Source organism: Numida meleagris, chromosome 5, assembly GCF_002078875.1.
Source record: "Numida meleagris isolate 19003 breed g44 Domestic line chromosome 5, NumMel1.0, whole genome shotgun sequence".
Classification (NCBI taxonomy): Eukaryota; Metazoa; Chordata; class Aves; order Galliformes; family Numididae; genus Numida; species Numida meleagris.
In genome coordinates, this window is record NC_034413.1 from 41,187,695 (window position 1) to 41,205,832 (window position 18,138).

An 18,138-nucleotide genomic window follows, 5' to 3' on the forward strand; every position below is an offset into this window, starting at 1 on the left:
GAACACAAAAATTCTTCAGTTATGTTTTTTAGAAAAGGAAACTTTGGGAAAATACTATCAGCCGTTTCATGAAGTGTGACCTGACCATGAGTACCATACACAACCTTCCACTCCTTATATAAGAGGTGAGGCTTTCAGGATCAAATTTCTTTATTCACAGCATGGTAGTAGAAAGACTTCCAAGTGGATGAAAAGTACGTCGGTGCAAAGTGTAGAAATGGGAGAAAAGAGCAAGAAAATAACGCATGGGATAGGAGAAAAGACAGAAGCACTGAGCCACTGGTACAGAACACGGGCTCCCAGGGCACAGCCACTGCTCTCAGCACAGGGTTGCCCTGATTCCTCTAGCACAAGTTGGTCACCCCTCACCATGCCAAAAGATTAGTACCCAGTAACGTCATCACAGTTTACATCATTTCAACAGCATAATGCCATTTGGTAGTTCTGATACACACGTTTTCATCTGTAGTCATACTGTATAATTGTTAAGTAACGTGGGCCACGTATAGGGTGACTCTGACCGTGCATTGCACTGACCTGGCTGTGCCACTACCATAGGCCTGGTATTTACCACCTTAGTTTAATGGTTTTCAGGAGCCCCGTGTAGTTTGTTTCTCATGATCTTCAGAGCTTACAACTAACTTCTTAAAATGACACAGTCATACTGCTGTAGCACACATTTAATAATAAAAACATGTCAGAGAATCACAGCATTGCAGGGGTCAGAAGGGAGCTCTGGAGATCACCCAGTCCATCCCCTGCTACAGGGGGACTGTAAAGAAGTTCTTTGTGTTTGTATGGAACTTTCCGTGTTCCAGTTTGAGGGTACCCGTCACTTTACCTAGGGCTGTTTAACAACCAACTAAACGCATACCAGAGATCTTTTCAACAGCGGCAACCCGGACGGCTGTCCGTGAGCTGCAAGCACCGCTCCCTTCGTCCCTCAGCGGGGACACAGCCCTTGCGCGGGAGCTGCTCGGGGCGCGAGCCCGCCCAGCCTTCCCTCACACAGGGATGACGGACAACGGCCCCGGCGCGCGCAACCCCGGCGCGCGCAACCCCGGCGCGCGCAACCCCGGCGCGCGCAACCCCGGCGCGCGCAACCCCGGCGCGCGCAACCCCGGCGCGCGCAACCCCGGCGCGCGCAACCCCGGCGCGCGCAACCCCGGCGCGCGCAACCCCGGCGCGCGCAGCGGGCGGGGCTTCGCGGCGGAAGGGCGGCCCGGCGGTTCCGCTCGAGGAAGATGGTGGCGCCAGCGGCGCTCCGCGTGGTGCGATGCGGCGGCAGCGCTCCGCACGGCGCCCGGGCCGTCTTCTCCGCCGGCGCCAGGCAAGCGGGGCGGCGGGGGGCCGAGACTCCGGGTCGGTAGCTAGCGGCCTGCCGGCCGGGTCCGAGTGACCCCGCGGGGCCCTCACGGCTCTCCTCCCCTCGCAGGTTCCTGCTGTGCGCCTCCGGTGACTTCGTGAAGATGTACAGCGTGGCTACCGAGGAGCTGGTGCGGCTGCTGCGAGGCCACAGCGACCTGGTGACGGACGTGCAGCTCGCCCCGCACAACCACTTGCAGGTGAGCCGGGGCAACGTCGTGGCCGTGCGAGGAAAGGACGCGCGCGTCGTGCCACCGGCACCTGCGGGTTGGGCTGATCCCGGCAGTCGCCGGCTACTCCGTCTGTCTGCGCGGCCCTGTTTGCTCCTGCTGCTCAAATGGCTGCTTTGTGCTGGTGTCTGTGTAGGCAGGAATCGTTTGCAAAGGTGGATGCATCCACGTACTGTCTGTGCAACATACGTGAATGTAACAGATGTCTGTGCGTGCTCCGTGATTCCACACAAATATCTGCTTCCTTCACGCTTTGTGGAAGCAAGTACTTTGAGCTAGAATCGTAGTGTTGTGTTTCTTCTGTCCTTTGTTTGAAGGCAGCACGGAGCTTTTCTATGTCCTCCATTTGCACTGATTCAACCACAGTGAATCTCAGTGCCGCTGATCAGTCCTTCAGCACGAGGCAGAGATTTTATGTATGATTTCGTTATGTTGCTGTAACTTCTATTTTGTTTATTGGTTGCTGTGTTGTTTTTTTTTTTTTTTTCTCAGCTCTATTCTTCCTCCCTTGATGGCACCATTAAGCTGTGGGACTTCACGGATGGGATTCTTATTAAAGTATGTTGAGTTGTTCCTGTTGAGTAAATATCAATGTTATTCTTGACCCATCGGCAGTAAAACCGGGGTGCACGCAAGTCAGTCTGCCACGCGCAGTTCCACTGTTAACACAGCCTGAAATCTCACAGTGTGCAGCAGTAATACAATGCTGCCAGTGATATGCCTGTCACCACAGAAATTAATGGTGACACATAATCTTTTTTGAGCAATAAGGGCTATCTACTGACTGTGCTAGTTACTACAGTTTAGTGTCCAATGTAGTTCATAGGGAATGTGCTGCAGTCTGTGGCATACTGATAGTGAGAGTTTTTCACTAAATCTGATGTCTCGTATTTTAATAGTGCTGTTTTAACACTGGTTTCAGTTCTTGTTAGAGTATAATTCTTGTTTGCCTTGGCACTGAGAATTTTAATACAGCAGGATTTCTTTAAAACACATCTGCTTTTCTTATTTGTAAATTAAAAAACGTTTTGAGTCTGTTGAAAATGATGTGGTCTCATGTAATAATTGTTGGCCTTTTATTTTTCCACGAGACGTTCACTGTAGGATACAAGCTTCTCGCACTGTACGCACTTCCTACTTCTGAGGACTCCATGTTTGTAATAATTCCAAAGAGTGGTGAACGAGGTATGGTGTGATTTGTGTCATCCTTACAATGTTATTGTCTGTCTGAGCTATGTTATCTGATTGAACAGTACGCTGCGAGGTGCTTTAATGTATTAGTCTTGATATTCTGTGAACATTAGGACAGATGTCTGCAGTTCTGTATTTTGTATATCATGTTTTGTTTTCATTCTGTGGGATTTGAATTCTGTATCTGACTAGAAGAGTGCTTATCCTCACTGTGCACGTATGTGATGTTGGAGATACGATAAATCTTTATGCAGTCCTTACTGTGACATAAAGTACCACAATATTTGAGACTTCTCTCCCAATTGAATAGCGTGCATGCATATTTTTTTCCTGGAATTTTGTCTGAAATAAACATAAATGTAGCTTGGCCTCACTCTTTCTATGACTGTCACTTCGGAGCGAGTCATGCAGCTTTTCTTGCTTTCTGCTCATAGCTGCACCAGAATCCACAATCTTGGCCTTGAACTTCAGTACTGTTGTTTGAATTAGAATATCCAAAACAATTATTTTTTGAAAAGTATTCTTTTAAAAAAATACTGAAAGTTACTAATGCGTTGCAGTAGATTGGTCGCAGATCTCCTTTATAGTGTACATGCATAAATTTGTTTGTAAAAGTTTTTTGATAACACATTTTCTTTTGGCCAGGTACATTCCAGCTGGTCTCAGTTAAGCTGACAAAAGCAGCAGGCCAAGATATGGAAGCCAAGGAACTGTCCGTGGTTTTGGAGCGTGTGGACGCATCACCAAAGTGTACTGCATTTGGAAGAGAGGTATATTGACCTGTGGGGGGATTGGTGTTTGCTTACTTTCCAAATAACCTATATACAGTTTTTGCTTTTATAGAAGTACAGGAGAACTTCAGACTCATTAATCAAATCTTTTTTTTTTTTAAATAATAACTTTATGAACCTTTCTTGGCCCTATTTTTTGCATGATTTGCATGCTGCTCTGATTTCTGCACAAGCTTTTCAAGCTCCATTTGACAAAACAAATGACTTTGTAATCTGTAAGTACTATGCTTTCTTTAAAGGAAAAAAGTAATTTATAACAGGAAACGATTTATTTAACATCAGCTTCTGTCTTGTCTCCAATTTCAATTACTTTGTAGTGAAACACAATTTTCTCTATTTTTTTTTTCTTTCATACTTCTGTAAGTACACAATCTGTATGTTCTGACTTCTTGATCCCTGTTTTACTGTAACAGGGTGAATACGTGGCATCAGTGAAGGGTATTAATCTCCAAGTCTATTTTTTTAAACGGAAACAATTGAACAGGTAAGAATGAAAATGTCAAGTATTGCTTCAGTCTGATACATTAAAAATGTTTGTGTTAACTGGAGAGATGTATGCTCAACTGGACGTAGATAGTGTTTAAGAAGCTTCTCTTAAAGAGTCAGACAGTATTCGCAGTAGTTGTATTGGTAGCTTATCTTTTCAGCTCAAGTATTTATTTTTTTCAGATAAATACTTAGGCTGATGTTGGACTGAAACAAAGGACAGTTTGGGCAAGGACAAAGCAGGCGGGGAGGGTGGAACAAAGCAAAGTCTTGCAGCTTGATTGAAGCCAAAGATCTAATGAAATAAAAAAGAAAGAAATCTGTCACTATTTTTTTGGAGTATGTATGTTGGTTTTTTAACAACTTGGAGATGCTTAATTTTTCAAGTCAGAATTATTCTTAGGTGCATTTGTGCATCAGCTGATCCATTTGAAGCTTTGTTTTTAAAACAAAAAAAAAAAACAAAAAAAAAAACAAAATGCTGTATATAATTGAAGTTGCTTTCCTAACTTTTGAAGGTTTTCTCTGAGTGCAACAAAAAGAAAAGGTGGAAACAATGTCTTTACTTGTGTAGCCTGCCATCCTCAGGAGGATTGTATTGCAACTGGCCACGCTGATGGAAAGATTCGTCTCTGGTATGCTTATTTTGATTCATCTGTGTACCCCATAGACTGACTTGACCATGGAAATTAAGTGAAACCTGAGCAGAGCAGTCTAGTTAGTTCTTACCATTGTGATTTTCAGAAATCAAAGAGAGCAAAGAATGGCAAACCCTTTGGCCTGTAATACTGACGTTGACTTTAGGGTACAGCTTTAGTTTAATGTCAAATGGGAAAATATTTCTGTTAAGCTACACCACTATTTTACTGTGTATTTGAAAAATATAAGAGCTGTTGAAGTAACTGTTTGTGGGCAGCTAGAGTCCTAGTGACTAGTACGCTACTGAAATTGCATGGTGAAGAATAATCAGCTTGCCAAGTATGTTTAAGATGTACGGTGTGCATCAGGAAAGCTGCTGGTACCATTCCTTCCTTTTGTACCACTGGAGCATACAGGATACTATAGTCAAGAGGTTAGAGAAAAGGATGGTATTCAGTATTCCCCTTTGTTTGCTCTGTTGTCAATGACTGCATTTAAAGAACTGTTCTCTTCCATCTCCACAGGAGGAATTTCGACCACAAAAAAGAGTACACATACTCTACACTGCACTGGCATCATGATAAAGTCACGGATCTGGCTTTTTCTGTAGAAGGTGAGTACAAAAAAACTTTAAAAGTCAAAGAGTTGGGAATGGAGAAATCAACAGAAGTTCACATTAATCCACTTAATAACAAATTAATTTCTAGTATTCTAAGTATGTCCAGGAAGGATCTTAAATAAAAGTGAGAGCAGCTGTGCTTTCTTGATACTGTTTTGATTGACAATCATAATGTCAAATATCTGCTCTCTTTGACAGAATGTAAAATCTAACCTGTCTTCTTATAGCTTCCACCCTACCCACCACATTCTTCCCTTTCACCAGCAGTACCCATGAGTCCTTGCCACAGTCTGTCTGAATCCAAATAAATCAAGTCAGGCTTGACTGAGCTCAAACCTAGTGGCAAAAATCCAGTTAACTTTCATGTGAATGTATTCCTTAGCATACTTCTCACTGCAAAATACTTCTTGCTGAAGGAAAACAAATAAGCTATATTCTAACACAAGTACTCAACAGATTCAAAAAGTAATGGGATTTAATATTCCCAAAGCATTCATGCAAGTTTCTGTGTAAATTTTACATGGTTTTACAAGAAGTGTACCTATGTGTATTGTGCAGGCTAGATATGAAGAATAATTGATTGGTAAGTGACAGTTTAAGAAAGGTTTTTAGGAAATCTAAGTGTGTCTGTCATTGCAACATACATGCCGATGATATTTTTAAAACAAAACCTCTAACTGCATGTTTATTATCTGAAAAGGAACCAGCTTACTGAGTGGAGGAGTTGAATCTGTTCTAGTTCAGTGGCACAGTGGATCAGACTGCAAGAGGGATTTCCTTCCTCGCTTGGGATCTGCTATTGAATACGTCTCCATTTCATCTGATGGCACTTTCTATTGCACCTCGCATGCAGACAACAGTATGCCAATATTTTAAGTACCACTTAATGCAAATCTGGATGAGCTCTGTTTTGTTACTTTCAGATGAATTAACTAAACACTGCGTACAGACAGATGCTTGAAGCAGTCTTTTGCTCTTTCATTGGTTCTGCTAATTTGTCTGAGGACTGCTTGTAGCTTGGCTTTCCATCTTGATTTAGGAGTCTGACAGATTGTGAAAAGATAGATATGTATCCTATATATATTGGATTAAGTAGAGATAACTGAAGTCCCTTCCCCACCATAGATGTGGTTACTTTGTGAAAGCTTTTTGCCAGACTTTATATGCTTTTCCTTTCAGGAATTACAATAGTAAACAGCAACCTGAGATTTTCCAAAACTATTCAAGGGCTAATTAAAGGTATGTGCACTAAAGTTTATTTCCTGCTTATGGCGTAGAATGTGTCGCTTCCAATCATAGATCATTTGTCGTCTTATTTTTATTCCCAGCCAGGGATGTCAAGACTGGTCTAGTAGTTGATCCTAGAACCAAAGCTTTGGTACTGAATGGAGAGCCTGGCCACTTGCAGTTCTATTGTCTCCAAAGTGACAAACAGCTATACAGTGTAAGTTGGACAGGCCTGTGCTAACCTTTTCATTTCTTTGTTCAACTTATGCATCAGAATTTCTTTGAAGACTGAAAATGGCAAACAAGAAAAAAGCAGGCAGCTGTACTATGGGACTGGATTCCAGCCTGAGACTTTTTTCTGCTTTGTTAGAATCTTCTATTACTTGTAAGCGTAGGTAGACCCTGTTTGGAATGATTTATTCACCTGCTGATGTCCTGTTCCTCTCACAAGTTAAATATAAAAAAATCTGTAAGTAAAATCCCCTTCAGTATCCTCTTAATGTTATTGTGGCATTTACATGCCATAGTATTGCTTTTCCCAAGTTGTTTTATGCCACAGTACGCTCAGTTCTAATCAGTGCTTTCAGGACATCCTTTCTCCTCCTTTGTTTTGTGAATGATATCTATAAATCTGCCCTTGAATTTTGAAACTTTGTTTTGTTTTGCAGTTGGATATTGTTCAACAAGAATACATCCACCAAGCAGGTTTGAACCAATCTGACTTGGTAAAAATTGCATTTAGTGCACAAGGCAAGTGGTTAGCAACAGTAGAAGAGAGAGAAGAAACTGAACTTGAGTTACAGTTGAAGCTGTGGTTCTTTGATGAGGAAACACAAAGGTAATGATAATTAGAGCTGGCCCTCTAGATGTCAGAGTCTATATCGTAAGCATCACGCAAATATTTGTACAAGCTTTGTCTTGAAAAGACCAGGTTTTCCAAATCAACTGATAACACTGTAGAGAAGACCGTAGGAAGGGATTACCATCTGTGTCACGCACATTTGAAACAACCCACAAACTTGAAATAAATTGCAATTGTGAATACTTGCTCTATTTGCTTATATTAATTACACAGGCTATTTGGGGGCTTTAATTCCTGTATTTATTTGATCTTAAAATAGTGGACTGGATGGAATGTATCTACAGCATATTTGGTTTTCCAGCCCCTCTCAAATCCACTGTTAATTGATCAGTCTCTGTAGGTTACATAAAATTTTTACTCTTTGGTTGTTTTTTTTATTTTTTTTAGCTAACATATGCCTCTAGTTCATACATTTCTCCAACTTCTTATTTGTAAAAAAAATATATATATAAGTCTAAAAGTTATCTTTTTAAAGAGGAAACAAAGCAAAATAATGCTGATTTGTTTAGTAGTAGAAGTGTGATTGATAACCTAAATATGGGAAAGGTTGCCCTATTTTCCGGCTGAATATTTGAGAGTGATGTTTATTTACGTAATAATTATTTTTTGGTGCCAAGATGCCATCTCTTGAGTGTGAAAGTGATTAGAGAAAATGGATCTGTAAATCCAATACCATTTTAACTACCTAATTAGAAGTTTCTTTGATTCTTTCACTGTAGCTTTAAACTGAATACTAGAATAAGTATGCCTCACGAGGATCACATAACGGCTATGTGCTTCCGTGACATGGATGAACTGGAAGATGAATCTCTGATGCTGGTAACAGCTGGCAGAGATTGTGTGTTTAAAGTCTGGGTGATAGTGGAAGACACTGATCCAGAGGGTAAGTATGGCCACCTTGCAACACGCTATAGAAATGCTGACCCTAGGTTAATCCTTTCAAAACTAGACCATCTACTCCCATCCATTTATTTATTAATGCTGTTGCATAGATTATTGCATTCTCCTTAGTGTCCTCTGCCACAGACTCCTGCCATAGTTTTGCAGTATGAGAATTTATAGTATAAGGAACCTCCACGTAAGGTCTATACTGAACTTGCTGCAGAAGGGAATGACAGCCTATATTCATTATTTAAAGGGTTGTTTTTAAAATTATTTCTCCACTCTAGGAAACTGGATTTTCTTTTTCTATGAGTCTAGTGTTCTTGAGAATTCTGCTCACAGAAGTAGAACACAGGACAGAGTTATGTTCCATGACATGCAGAAAAGTACAAATTAATATTGAATTCCCTTGTGTATTTGTCCAGGGAAGGAGAGGAATGTGTAGGTGGAAGGATTCAATGTGCTGCAGCTTTTTTTTGCGGCAAATTATAAACGAACTAGTTCATATGCAGACTATGCTTTGACGTTTTTATTTGTAGCAAATCACTCCCTGTGCCTCCAGATGGTGCTGTGCCTTTAAAGAAGCGTACTAGTTCCGGCCTTGTAGGCAGGTCTTTTCACCATCAACTCATAGCTGTTACATAAATATAAAGGACATCTTAGCATGGGCTGAACTTATTTTCCTCTCTTTCCTTATCCTAGTCATAAGTTTTAAAGGCAGGCTGTACAAGTTTATTTATACTGGAATATGTATGTTAGATTGTAAGCGCATCACTTCGTTATTTTATAGTAATTATCAACTGTAGGAAAAGTTCGTCAGTAGAACACACTGGCAGGTTAAACAAGACAAGAAAGCATACTGACAGATTGCTTTGTTACCCTGAAGCTTTGTGTAAATGAACACAAGCTTTCTTGGAATCAAATGCAACTCGTGTTCAAACTTTTATTAACACTCAAGTTCTTGCTACAGTTTTGGAAGAACAAGGTATTTAATAATACTAGATGTTGAACTGGAATACTTTAGTATCTTTTTTTAATCTAATGCCTGCCTGTTTATTGGCAAAATAAACACCCATACTGTACCATATCAATCATAGGATTCACTGTTGAGATGCAAAACCGAGGGCACATGGAAAACCTATTAGATGCTTGTAGATTCTCCATACTTAAGAAAGATTTAAGCCTTCTGAAAGAAAATTTTCTTGTTCTTCAGACAATTTTGCAGCAATAGTATTCGAATTCTCTCTTCGTGTCTAATGTAATTAATTTGATTATTCATTGCAGCACAGCAAAGTTTGAGTTGGAGCTGTGACTTCGTAGGCAGCTACCACAACTACCAGGCTACTAACTGCTGTTTCTCAGAGGATGGCTCTTTGCTTGCTGTTAGCTTTGAAGAAACTGTCACTGTATGGGATTCTAGTACTTGGGATCTTAAGTGTACATTTTGCCATCCACCTGGAAAAATAAGGTATGTTTTTCATCTGGCTGCTTCTTTCTTATTTGAACTTCTCAGAACAGAAAGAATTGATTTATCTTCAAGATTGGGTATGTTCATACAAGCATTGAGTTTAATAGTCTTAAGTTCATATATAGAAAAGACTAATTAAAAGTTCCCCATCAATCTGGAGATGAATCAAAGCACTGAAGGAGTATAAATGTAATAAGTTAGTATTTTATTCTTGTTAGTGTTTTATTCTTCAATTCAAATAGGAGTTCTATCAAATAACCACAAAGCCATACTGACATTATTGTCCGCATTACAAGGCGTGTATCTTGACTGTTGCTAGCCTTTGCTGGAAAGTCTGTGTTTGCCTCGCAGACCATCCCAGCATGTTCTATTGGGTGCTGCAACAATAAAAGATATCCAGAAGATCTAGAGACCACTTTGTTGTATAAGGATAATGAGGAATGGCATAGATCCATGGTAAGGAGAAAGGATAGAGACTCAAAGAATAGGACAACCTAGCTAATAAGCATCTAGGGCTGTGCAAATGTACAGTAGTTTGTGATCCAGGTAAAGTATCTAATTTGACAATTGTCTTAGAAAAACAGCCCAGTAAGTGACCTCACTTACTTACTTCATCTGGTTAAGCTCTCTGCCAGATCTCTGTATCTAAACAAATTCCGAGTGAGGAAGGTGCTAAAACTGAATGGTAGCATTCTCTTTCAGTTCTTCTCTAGCTGCTTCTCCACATCATTACTGGACTAATGTGAAAGGTTCCAAATGTATCTATATCTAGAAAACATCTAAAACGAAAAGTAAAACATTGCACTTTCACAATGTTTTAAAGCCTCTGAAATGAAGAATCACTGAAAGATGAGGAGATTTCTTGCTTTCGTGTTTTGGAATGAGTCCATTTTGTTTGTACTGGTTCTCTAAGATTAGAAATTGAAAAGTATGATTCTAAAATGGGTCTGCAGGAAAATCATGAGAGCGTGTTAGCACAACTTCATTGTATCTCAGGGAAATGCTTCTCTTGACAGCTTAGTACAGTGGCAAGGTTTTCCCTTGAGAGTTTTTCCTTTTGAAGCTTTCACTATATGCTATGTTAAAATGAAATAAGGTACTCTATTTACTATATTAAACTTCTATTAAGTATGTAAGTTCAAAGGGCTATGCTTTAATAGAATTTCTTTTTTTGCCTTTTTGAAAGCATTCTCATGTAGCATTAGAAATCTGTTCTTTTATTCTCAAACAAGAACAAGAAATTAAAGTGATTGAAAGCAAATCACACATTTTCTTCAGTCAGAGCAACCTGTAAGAATATAACTGATTTTATTTATTTATTACTACTTCCTTTCTTCTAGTGCTTAGCACAGTGCTAGAAATTCTAGAGGTTTTTTTTCCAACCCCAATGTTAGCACTTTGTAGTAATTAAAGGTTTGTTACTTATTTATGAGCTTTAAAATCACTGCTTAACGTCAGAATGTTGTATGAACAGTTCCAAATTCTCTGTAGTCCTTAAAGATTCATGCATACTTGAAATCTCCCAGATCTACATGTGGTGGTTGTGCGTGTTCCTTGCTACTAGAGGTGAAAGCAAAATGCAAACTTCTGATTAAATATCAGAACTAAATCTTTAATGAATGTTTTTGTGACTTGTGAATCAAAACTATATAGAGAAACAAAAACAAAAGCTAAAAATCATTAATTTGTTTTGACTTTTTACTTCTGTAGGAACATCTGCTTTGGGAGACTAACATGTTCCAAGTACCTTATTGGTGCCACTGATCATGGCTTTCTGTGTTGCTGGAACCTGCTCAGTTGTGCATGTAAGATCAGCTTAAATGTGTGCTAGAGTGAAAGCAATAACGTTTAACCCTCGAATATACGATGATACCTTAAAATAATTCTAGTTTGATTCTAGATTGACCCACTACAGAATATCCTGTGGAGTTGTAATGTCTTTTGTACCTGAGTATAGATAGTATCTCCCCCAGTATACATGTGCTTAGCATGCATGTGCATAACAAATTCTATTTTAGATGATTGATAACACAATAACAGCTAATGTTTCCTTTGTTTTTAGAGGGAGTTGATAATGTTTGTGTGTTTTTTTATTAATCTGGGAATAACTGAAGTTGTATGCTTTTTCCAGGGGTTAAGCCTTGTGAGTCTTTTCCATTTGACCTTTTATTTGGCAAAGCACCTGAATAGAATTCTTTCTTTTCACATCTGGCTATTGCTGTATTTGCTTTTCAGTGGAATGGAGTGCCCACCTCAACGTCATAGTTCTGCAACCTGATCCCCTTTCAGAACATATTGCTGCTGTCTCATGGCTCTTAAAAGAGTCCAGCTGTAAGTACAAAGGCTTTTTTGACAAGAAGTAGTCAGTGGAACTTAAAACTGTGAAAGCATAATTTCTATAAAAGGTTTTCTTAGAATTCAGCTCCATAAAAGCCATTAGACAGACCTGAGTCTGTGTTTGACCCAGGGAAAACTGAGCTATGTTTTGCAGCAACAATTAAATATTGGTACATTCCAGTATCTAAACAATATGCTCTCCATCTTTTCTTCCAATAGTTTGTCTACAGTACAGAACGTAGCATAAGATTAACTGTGTCCTCTGGGTGAGGGTCTTGTATGGTCTCAACCCTCACCTATAAATGCAAAAGTGTGGTTGAACTATATAGCTATGTGTTAGACTTTTGATATAAGTTAAGATTAATCTTTCCAGAACTACTGTTCTACAGAAAAGTTAATTTCCAAGTGTATTCTTAAGATAGGAATGCTATGAAAAGTACCTTAAATTATGTGTTGAGCATATCAAAGTATGATTCCTGTTTAAAGTCAGTCCCATCCAGCACTTACTGGCTATGATGCATTGCACTTTGACAACTATCCAGAAAGGTAAGAATTTTATGATTTAAGGGGAAGACTTTCTTGTATTTGCAGTGTTTGTGTTTAAGCCAAATGAGCCACGGCCAATCTGTATCCAGAGAAAGTTTTGTAAGGAAAAGATCCAGTTTGCTGCCTTCGTTCCAAGAGATGTACCTGAAACAATTGGCTCAGAAAAATACCTTTGGCTAAGAAGATCCCAACTATTTTTTCTGACTGATATGCAAGTAAGAAATAGTGACTGGTGGTGAAGGTGGTCCTTGGGGGGGGGGGAATAATCCTAAATGTGGATTGATACTCAACTGCTGCTGAGTGTAAGGATTTTCTTTTATGATTTCAAAGAAGCAAAAGCTATACTTAGTTCTTTAATAAAAGCTTTCCAATGCTAAAATAGCTTAACTTCAAAATTGATTATTTACTGGTTTTCTGCTTCTTGTAGTTTCTGCTGCTTTGTGCATGTGAGAAACTAGGTAACATGGGAACACTTTCTATGCTGTTTAACTTAAGTATGTAGAAGCTGTAGTATTGCTAGTTATGCAAATGTTTCATATGATAATCAATTCTCTGTCTTTTATTTGGGTGATTGGTTTTTGTTTGTTTGTTTTCCATTCCACCCAGAAAGGCTATCCAGAGCCTTTAGATCCATTCATGCTTCCTTCGGGTTCTTTCTAAAATAAAGAGATGTCTGTTTCTTCTGCTCCAACAAAAGCTTTTGGGCCAAACTTCTGTAGACAAGGTACTGAAATACAGAAAGCAGTTTCATGTATTTTAATTCTTCTACATCATTCTTTATTTTAGGAGCTATTGACAGTTAGCACAAAGTCTCCAGAAGAAAGACTTACACTGTCAAGCAAACAGGTAACTTTTGTGAAAGTTCTTTTAGGGGTGGGCAGAGCGGGTCCAAATTCTCTTGGTGTTTAATCTGTCAGATTCAAATTCTCTTTCTTCATGAAAAGACTCACCATATCTTGGCATGAAGCCACAGGCGATCATCTGAAGGGGCTGTACTTCCTTATTTTTTGGCAGAATTACGGTTCATAAAACCTTTAAAAATGAAGTATTAGTAAGCTACTCACTTACTTTCACATTTCCCTGAACTAAAACAAGCTCTCTTCTTCTTTATTTTGATTTCTTTAATGCTTGGAATCTAGAATTTGGTCTGTTCGGTACTTTGTAGTGATGATGGAACTGTTGTCCATTTTGATTTATCAGTGAGAAGAAGCTTCAAAATTGTTTCAGTATGTACTTACATGGAGAGGTAGTCTGGAAAATTCAATCTTTTAAATTCACATTGAAGAAGTGTTCCATGCCTTGTGAGCATAATAAAACAGTGACATTTGATTGACCAATTGGTTAGGTAAAAGAGATCAAAACAGAAGCTAATATCTTTGTTAGATAAAATTCAATTGGAATGTGGTTGTAAGCAATCAGCTTCTTTGTGAGGGATGATGTAATTCAGTGCTCGGATCGAGAGATGCTGATCTAGAAAAATGCCAGAAGGGAAGTTACCATGTTCTACCTCAAGATACACGTTTGTGGCTCATTCAGCAGATACTGGGGTGTAAATGATCTTTTAGTCATAAATGGCATAGGAAAGCCATATTTCAGTTTTTCTGGCATGTGCACCAACTTCTGGTTTTCAAAGTTAAGTGGTGTATCAGCCAGCTAACATCTGGTGTTCTTTTTTCCAGAAGAGGAAAAAATCCAGAGCCTAGAGAGTTCTGTTACCTCTGTGAGGAATTTGTCGGAAAGGATGCCCGAGAGAGAATGAGTACAAAGAGCCATGTCATGTGGTTCAGCTGAGTTAAACCTGAGTGTAGAATTTTGTCACCTGGGTTGATTCTAAATTGTACTTGAATTTTGGTAACTGAAAATGAGATGGAACTTAGATCTGTGATACAAAGTTCTAGTTAAAACTTTGTCCTCTTTCAGTTACAAGTTGTGTTTTTTATTCAAGCTGGCAGTAGAAGAAAGTCTTCCTGTGACCCCATTTAGCTTGCTGTTGGGAAAGCACAGACATCAACAATCACAGGGGGATATAGGCCTTGGAAAAGTTGTTCGCCGTCACCATGAGCAAGATTCCCCTGCTGTCAAAGAGGTGGGAGTAATTACAGTAAGCATATAAGCAAAATAATTGCAAGCAGAAGCTTTCATGAAGCTTCTTTTGTATCTCTTCAGCTCCTGCACACTCCAGCACACGTTTTGCCATCTGCTTCCTTCCTGTGTCCTATATTTATTAATTCATTGCTCATCTCCAAAGAGAAAAAAAGGTAAGAAAAATTGGAAGAACCCTTCCGAGTTATTTAAGTTACTTGAGATGAAATACATCTTTATTTAAAGCGTAAGACTTTTTTTCCAGCATGCTTCACTATGCTGTTAATATAGGCTAGTAGAATACTTCATACAACATATTAATGGCAAAAAAAAAAATTGAGGGAGATATGCAAGATTAGCTTTTTAATCTATTCACTTTTTTCATTGCTGTTGTTAGTTTTCCTTCATTTGGCATAACGTGCTTGTAAGCAAAATATGTCTTTTGATACTCAAATATTCTTTATGAATTTAACTTTATTCCAGGTAAGGATCATAGAATCCTAGAATGGCTTGAGTTGGAAGGGACCTTAAAAATCATCTGGTTCCAATCCTGCTTCCATGGGCAGGGCTGCCACCCACCAGATCAGGCTGCCCAGGGCCTGATCCAACCCAGGTTGGATGGTCCTGTACACCTCCAGGGATGGGGCATCAACATTTTCTCTGGGCAACCTGCGCCAGCACCTCACCACCCTCTGAATAAAGAATTACCATCTGACATCTAATCTAAACCTCCCCTCTTTTAGTTTAAAGCCATCCCCCCTTATCCTATCATCATCAGATTGTGTAAAAACTTGGTCTCCCTCCTGTTTATAAGCTCTTCTCAAGTACTGGAAGGCCGCAATGAGGTATCCCCAGGGCCTTCTCTTCTCCAGGCTGAACAAGCCCAGCTCGTTCAACCTTTCTCCATAAGAGAGGTCCTCCAGCCCTCTGATCATCTTCATGGCTTCCTCTGGATTGACTTCGACAGGTCCATGCCCTTCTCATGCTGAGGTCCCCAGACCCAGATACAGTACTCCAGATGGAGTCTCCTGAGAACAGAGTAGAGGGAGACATTTACCTCCCTCCCTGCTGGTCACATATCTTTTGATGCAGCCCAGGATACAATTGGCCTTCTGGGCTGCAAGTGCACATCTCATATTCGGTTTTCCATCCATTGATGCCTCCAGGTTATCCTTTACAGGGCTGCTCTCATTGCATTCTCTGCCCAGCCTGTACTCATGTCGGATTGCTCCAAGTCAGGTACAGCACCATGCACTTGGCCTTATTGAACTGCTTGAGGTTTGCATGGGCCCAGCTCTCAAGTATGTTGAGATCCCTCTGGATGGTATCCCTTCCCTCCAGGATGTCAACTGCACTCAGCTTAGTGTTGACTGCAAATTTGCCAAGAGTCTATTCATTCCCACTGTCCATGTCATAATGAAGATGATAAATAATACAGTCCTAATCTTAAGGTCTACACTTAACAGTTTCTCTTTTCCATTTAAGTATAACTTTAATGCATTATATATGTGTACCTTCAGTTTACATTTTATGCATGATAAATGAGTCTTTATTAGAACAGGTGATATTTAGGAGCACTCTTCTATCATGTAGAACATTCTTAATGATATCTAAAATAAGAGTTAAGCAACAGACATTGGAATAAATAGTGTAAAATTACTGCATTGCAAATTGTAAGTTTTCTGTGTGATTCTTTCAAGTATGCCAAGTCAGAAGGGAACAGCTGTTTCCAAAAAACACTCTGTATTTAAAAAAAAAACAACTAAAAAATTCCTAAGAACATGCTAGTTATTGTATTAATTTTTAAGTCCAAGCAACCTTTTTCAGGTCTGAAAGAGAAGACCAGCCTTCTTATGTATTGTTTCATCTGCTGGTTTATTCTATGTTTTTAATCCTACGGGATTGTGAAATGATAACATTTTACATAATATTAATCTGCGTGTTCTGACAGTATGTTTTTTTGTATTATGCTTAGAGAAAAAAAATGTACGCTTGGTAAGTTTACTTAATGCAGAAGACAGCTATTTGAAAAATGGCTTGTAATTAAGTTGGCAAGAGAAGTTCAGTAGTTCCTCAGAAGACTGAGATTTAAAAACAAAAAATCCAGTGCTTGCTTGTAGTTACTTTTGGAATAACTTACTCTGTAGTATCATAACTACCCATTAATTTCATTGGTTGTTTCCAATCATATCCTTTTACAGTGCTGAACAAGTTCCTGATGAAGTAGAAATGGAAAGTGAAGAAGCAGAGGATGATTCAGATGAGGAAAACAATGTTACTGAAATGAAACAAGAAGATACAATGCCTATAGAATCATTAGGAGAGACAACACACAAACTGTCTAAATCTGAGGAAAAAGAACTACGAAAAATAAGAAAGACGGACTATAGTTGGCTATCAGTTTTCTAAACTTACTTTTTTTTAATAGTGTAAGTTGAAGCGTTGTGGATTAAATATTCTTCCAAAAATCTTTCAAGTCCTTTGGTCCTGAATTTTAGCAACCTTTATTGCCCTAAGAAAAGAGAACTGAGGGGAGGGATTAAAGTTTTGAAAAAATGGCTCTGATCTTAGCTTTATTACTGATTCTCTCTGATCTTAGAAAATATTTAACCTGTATTTTTCCCCTTGCAAGTGCATTTAAAAGGCTTCTAGCAAAACTGAATTGATTATTTTACTCATGATCAGTTACCAAATCTCCCCAGCTGAGACCAGGTCACTGAGCCCCAGGGAAGAGCAGCAAACAACTTGAGATTATAGACTATTTAATTCAAGATCTGGTAGGGCAATCTGGGATAGTTGTTAAAAGTGCTGTATACGGGTAAGTAACAAGTGTCCTTCGTAGAGGTTTCTCTGCTTTTGAGATGGTTGACAGCTGGTTTAATACATCTGAGTCTAGAACATAGTTACCTTATGTTTTGTGGTCTTAATGCGTTTGCTGGTGTTTATAGAGTACTTGAGTGTATTAGATCATAATGAAAACTATATTCCAGTCATCAAGAAAATTGCATACCTTGGAAGAAGATGCATCTCCTGACCACCATACTGCTGCACCTCTCACACCAGAGCTGCAGCTTCTGTGGTGAGGGGCTAAACATGGATATGGTATCTTAGTCATGTTGCAATATGAAGGCAAGCTGCTGGAAGTTGGGTTCCTCACTAGTAGCTCTGGAGAAACAATGTTTTGCTAAAAATACTCAATAGTTGGAAACAGGAATGATGCTTCAAATATTCTTTGTCAGTAAACTGTTGTTCTCCCTACTTGGAAACTACTGCCTTCAGTACTGCATTGAAAATAATGTGGACGACACTTTATCTTTTCATCTAACACCAGAAGTAGCAAGGTAATTAGTGGCAACATTTTTTCCCTTTCCTCCCCCTTTCCTCCCCCTTTCCTCCCCCTTTCCTCCCCCTTT

The 18,138-nt window shown here is 39.3% G+C and overlaps 1 protein-coding gene across 2 annotated transcripts; it reads left to right on the plus strand.

Annotated features, from left to right (window-relative positions):
* WDR75 (WD repeat domain 75) lies at nt 1,204–17,197 on the plus strand. 2 transcript variants are annotated; one of them, XM_021399682.1, is made up of 21 exons: nt 1,204–1,330; nt 1,436–1,565; nt 2,088–2,153; nt 2,687–2,780; nt 3,432–3,556; nt 3,991–4,061; nt 4,582–4,698; nt 5,227–5,315; nt 6,022–6,180; nt 6,501–6,560; nt 6,650–6,765; nt 7,217–7,386; nt 8,130–8,293; nt 9,577–9,760; nt 11,471–11,565; nt 11,996–12,091; nt 12,671–12,858; nt 13,430–13,489; nt 14,589–14,729; nt 14,810–14,901; nt 16,927–17,197. In XM_021399682.1, exons 1-21 carry the CDS (start codon nt 1,245–1,247, stop codon nt 17,132–17,134), a joined length of 2,511 nt encoding a protein of 836 aa, XP_021255357.1. In that variant the 5' UTR covers nt 1,204–1,244; the 3' UTR covers nt 17,135–17,197. The 2 variants fall into 2 exon arrangements, with proteins under 2 accessions (XP_021255357.1, XP_021255358.1); XM_021399683.1 differs by having other exon boundaries at nt 12,689–12,858.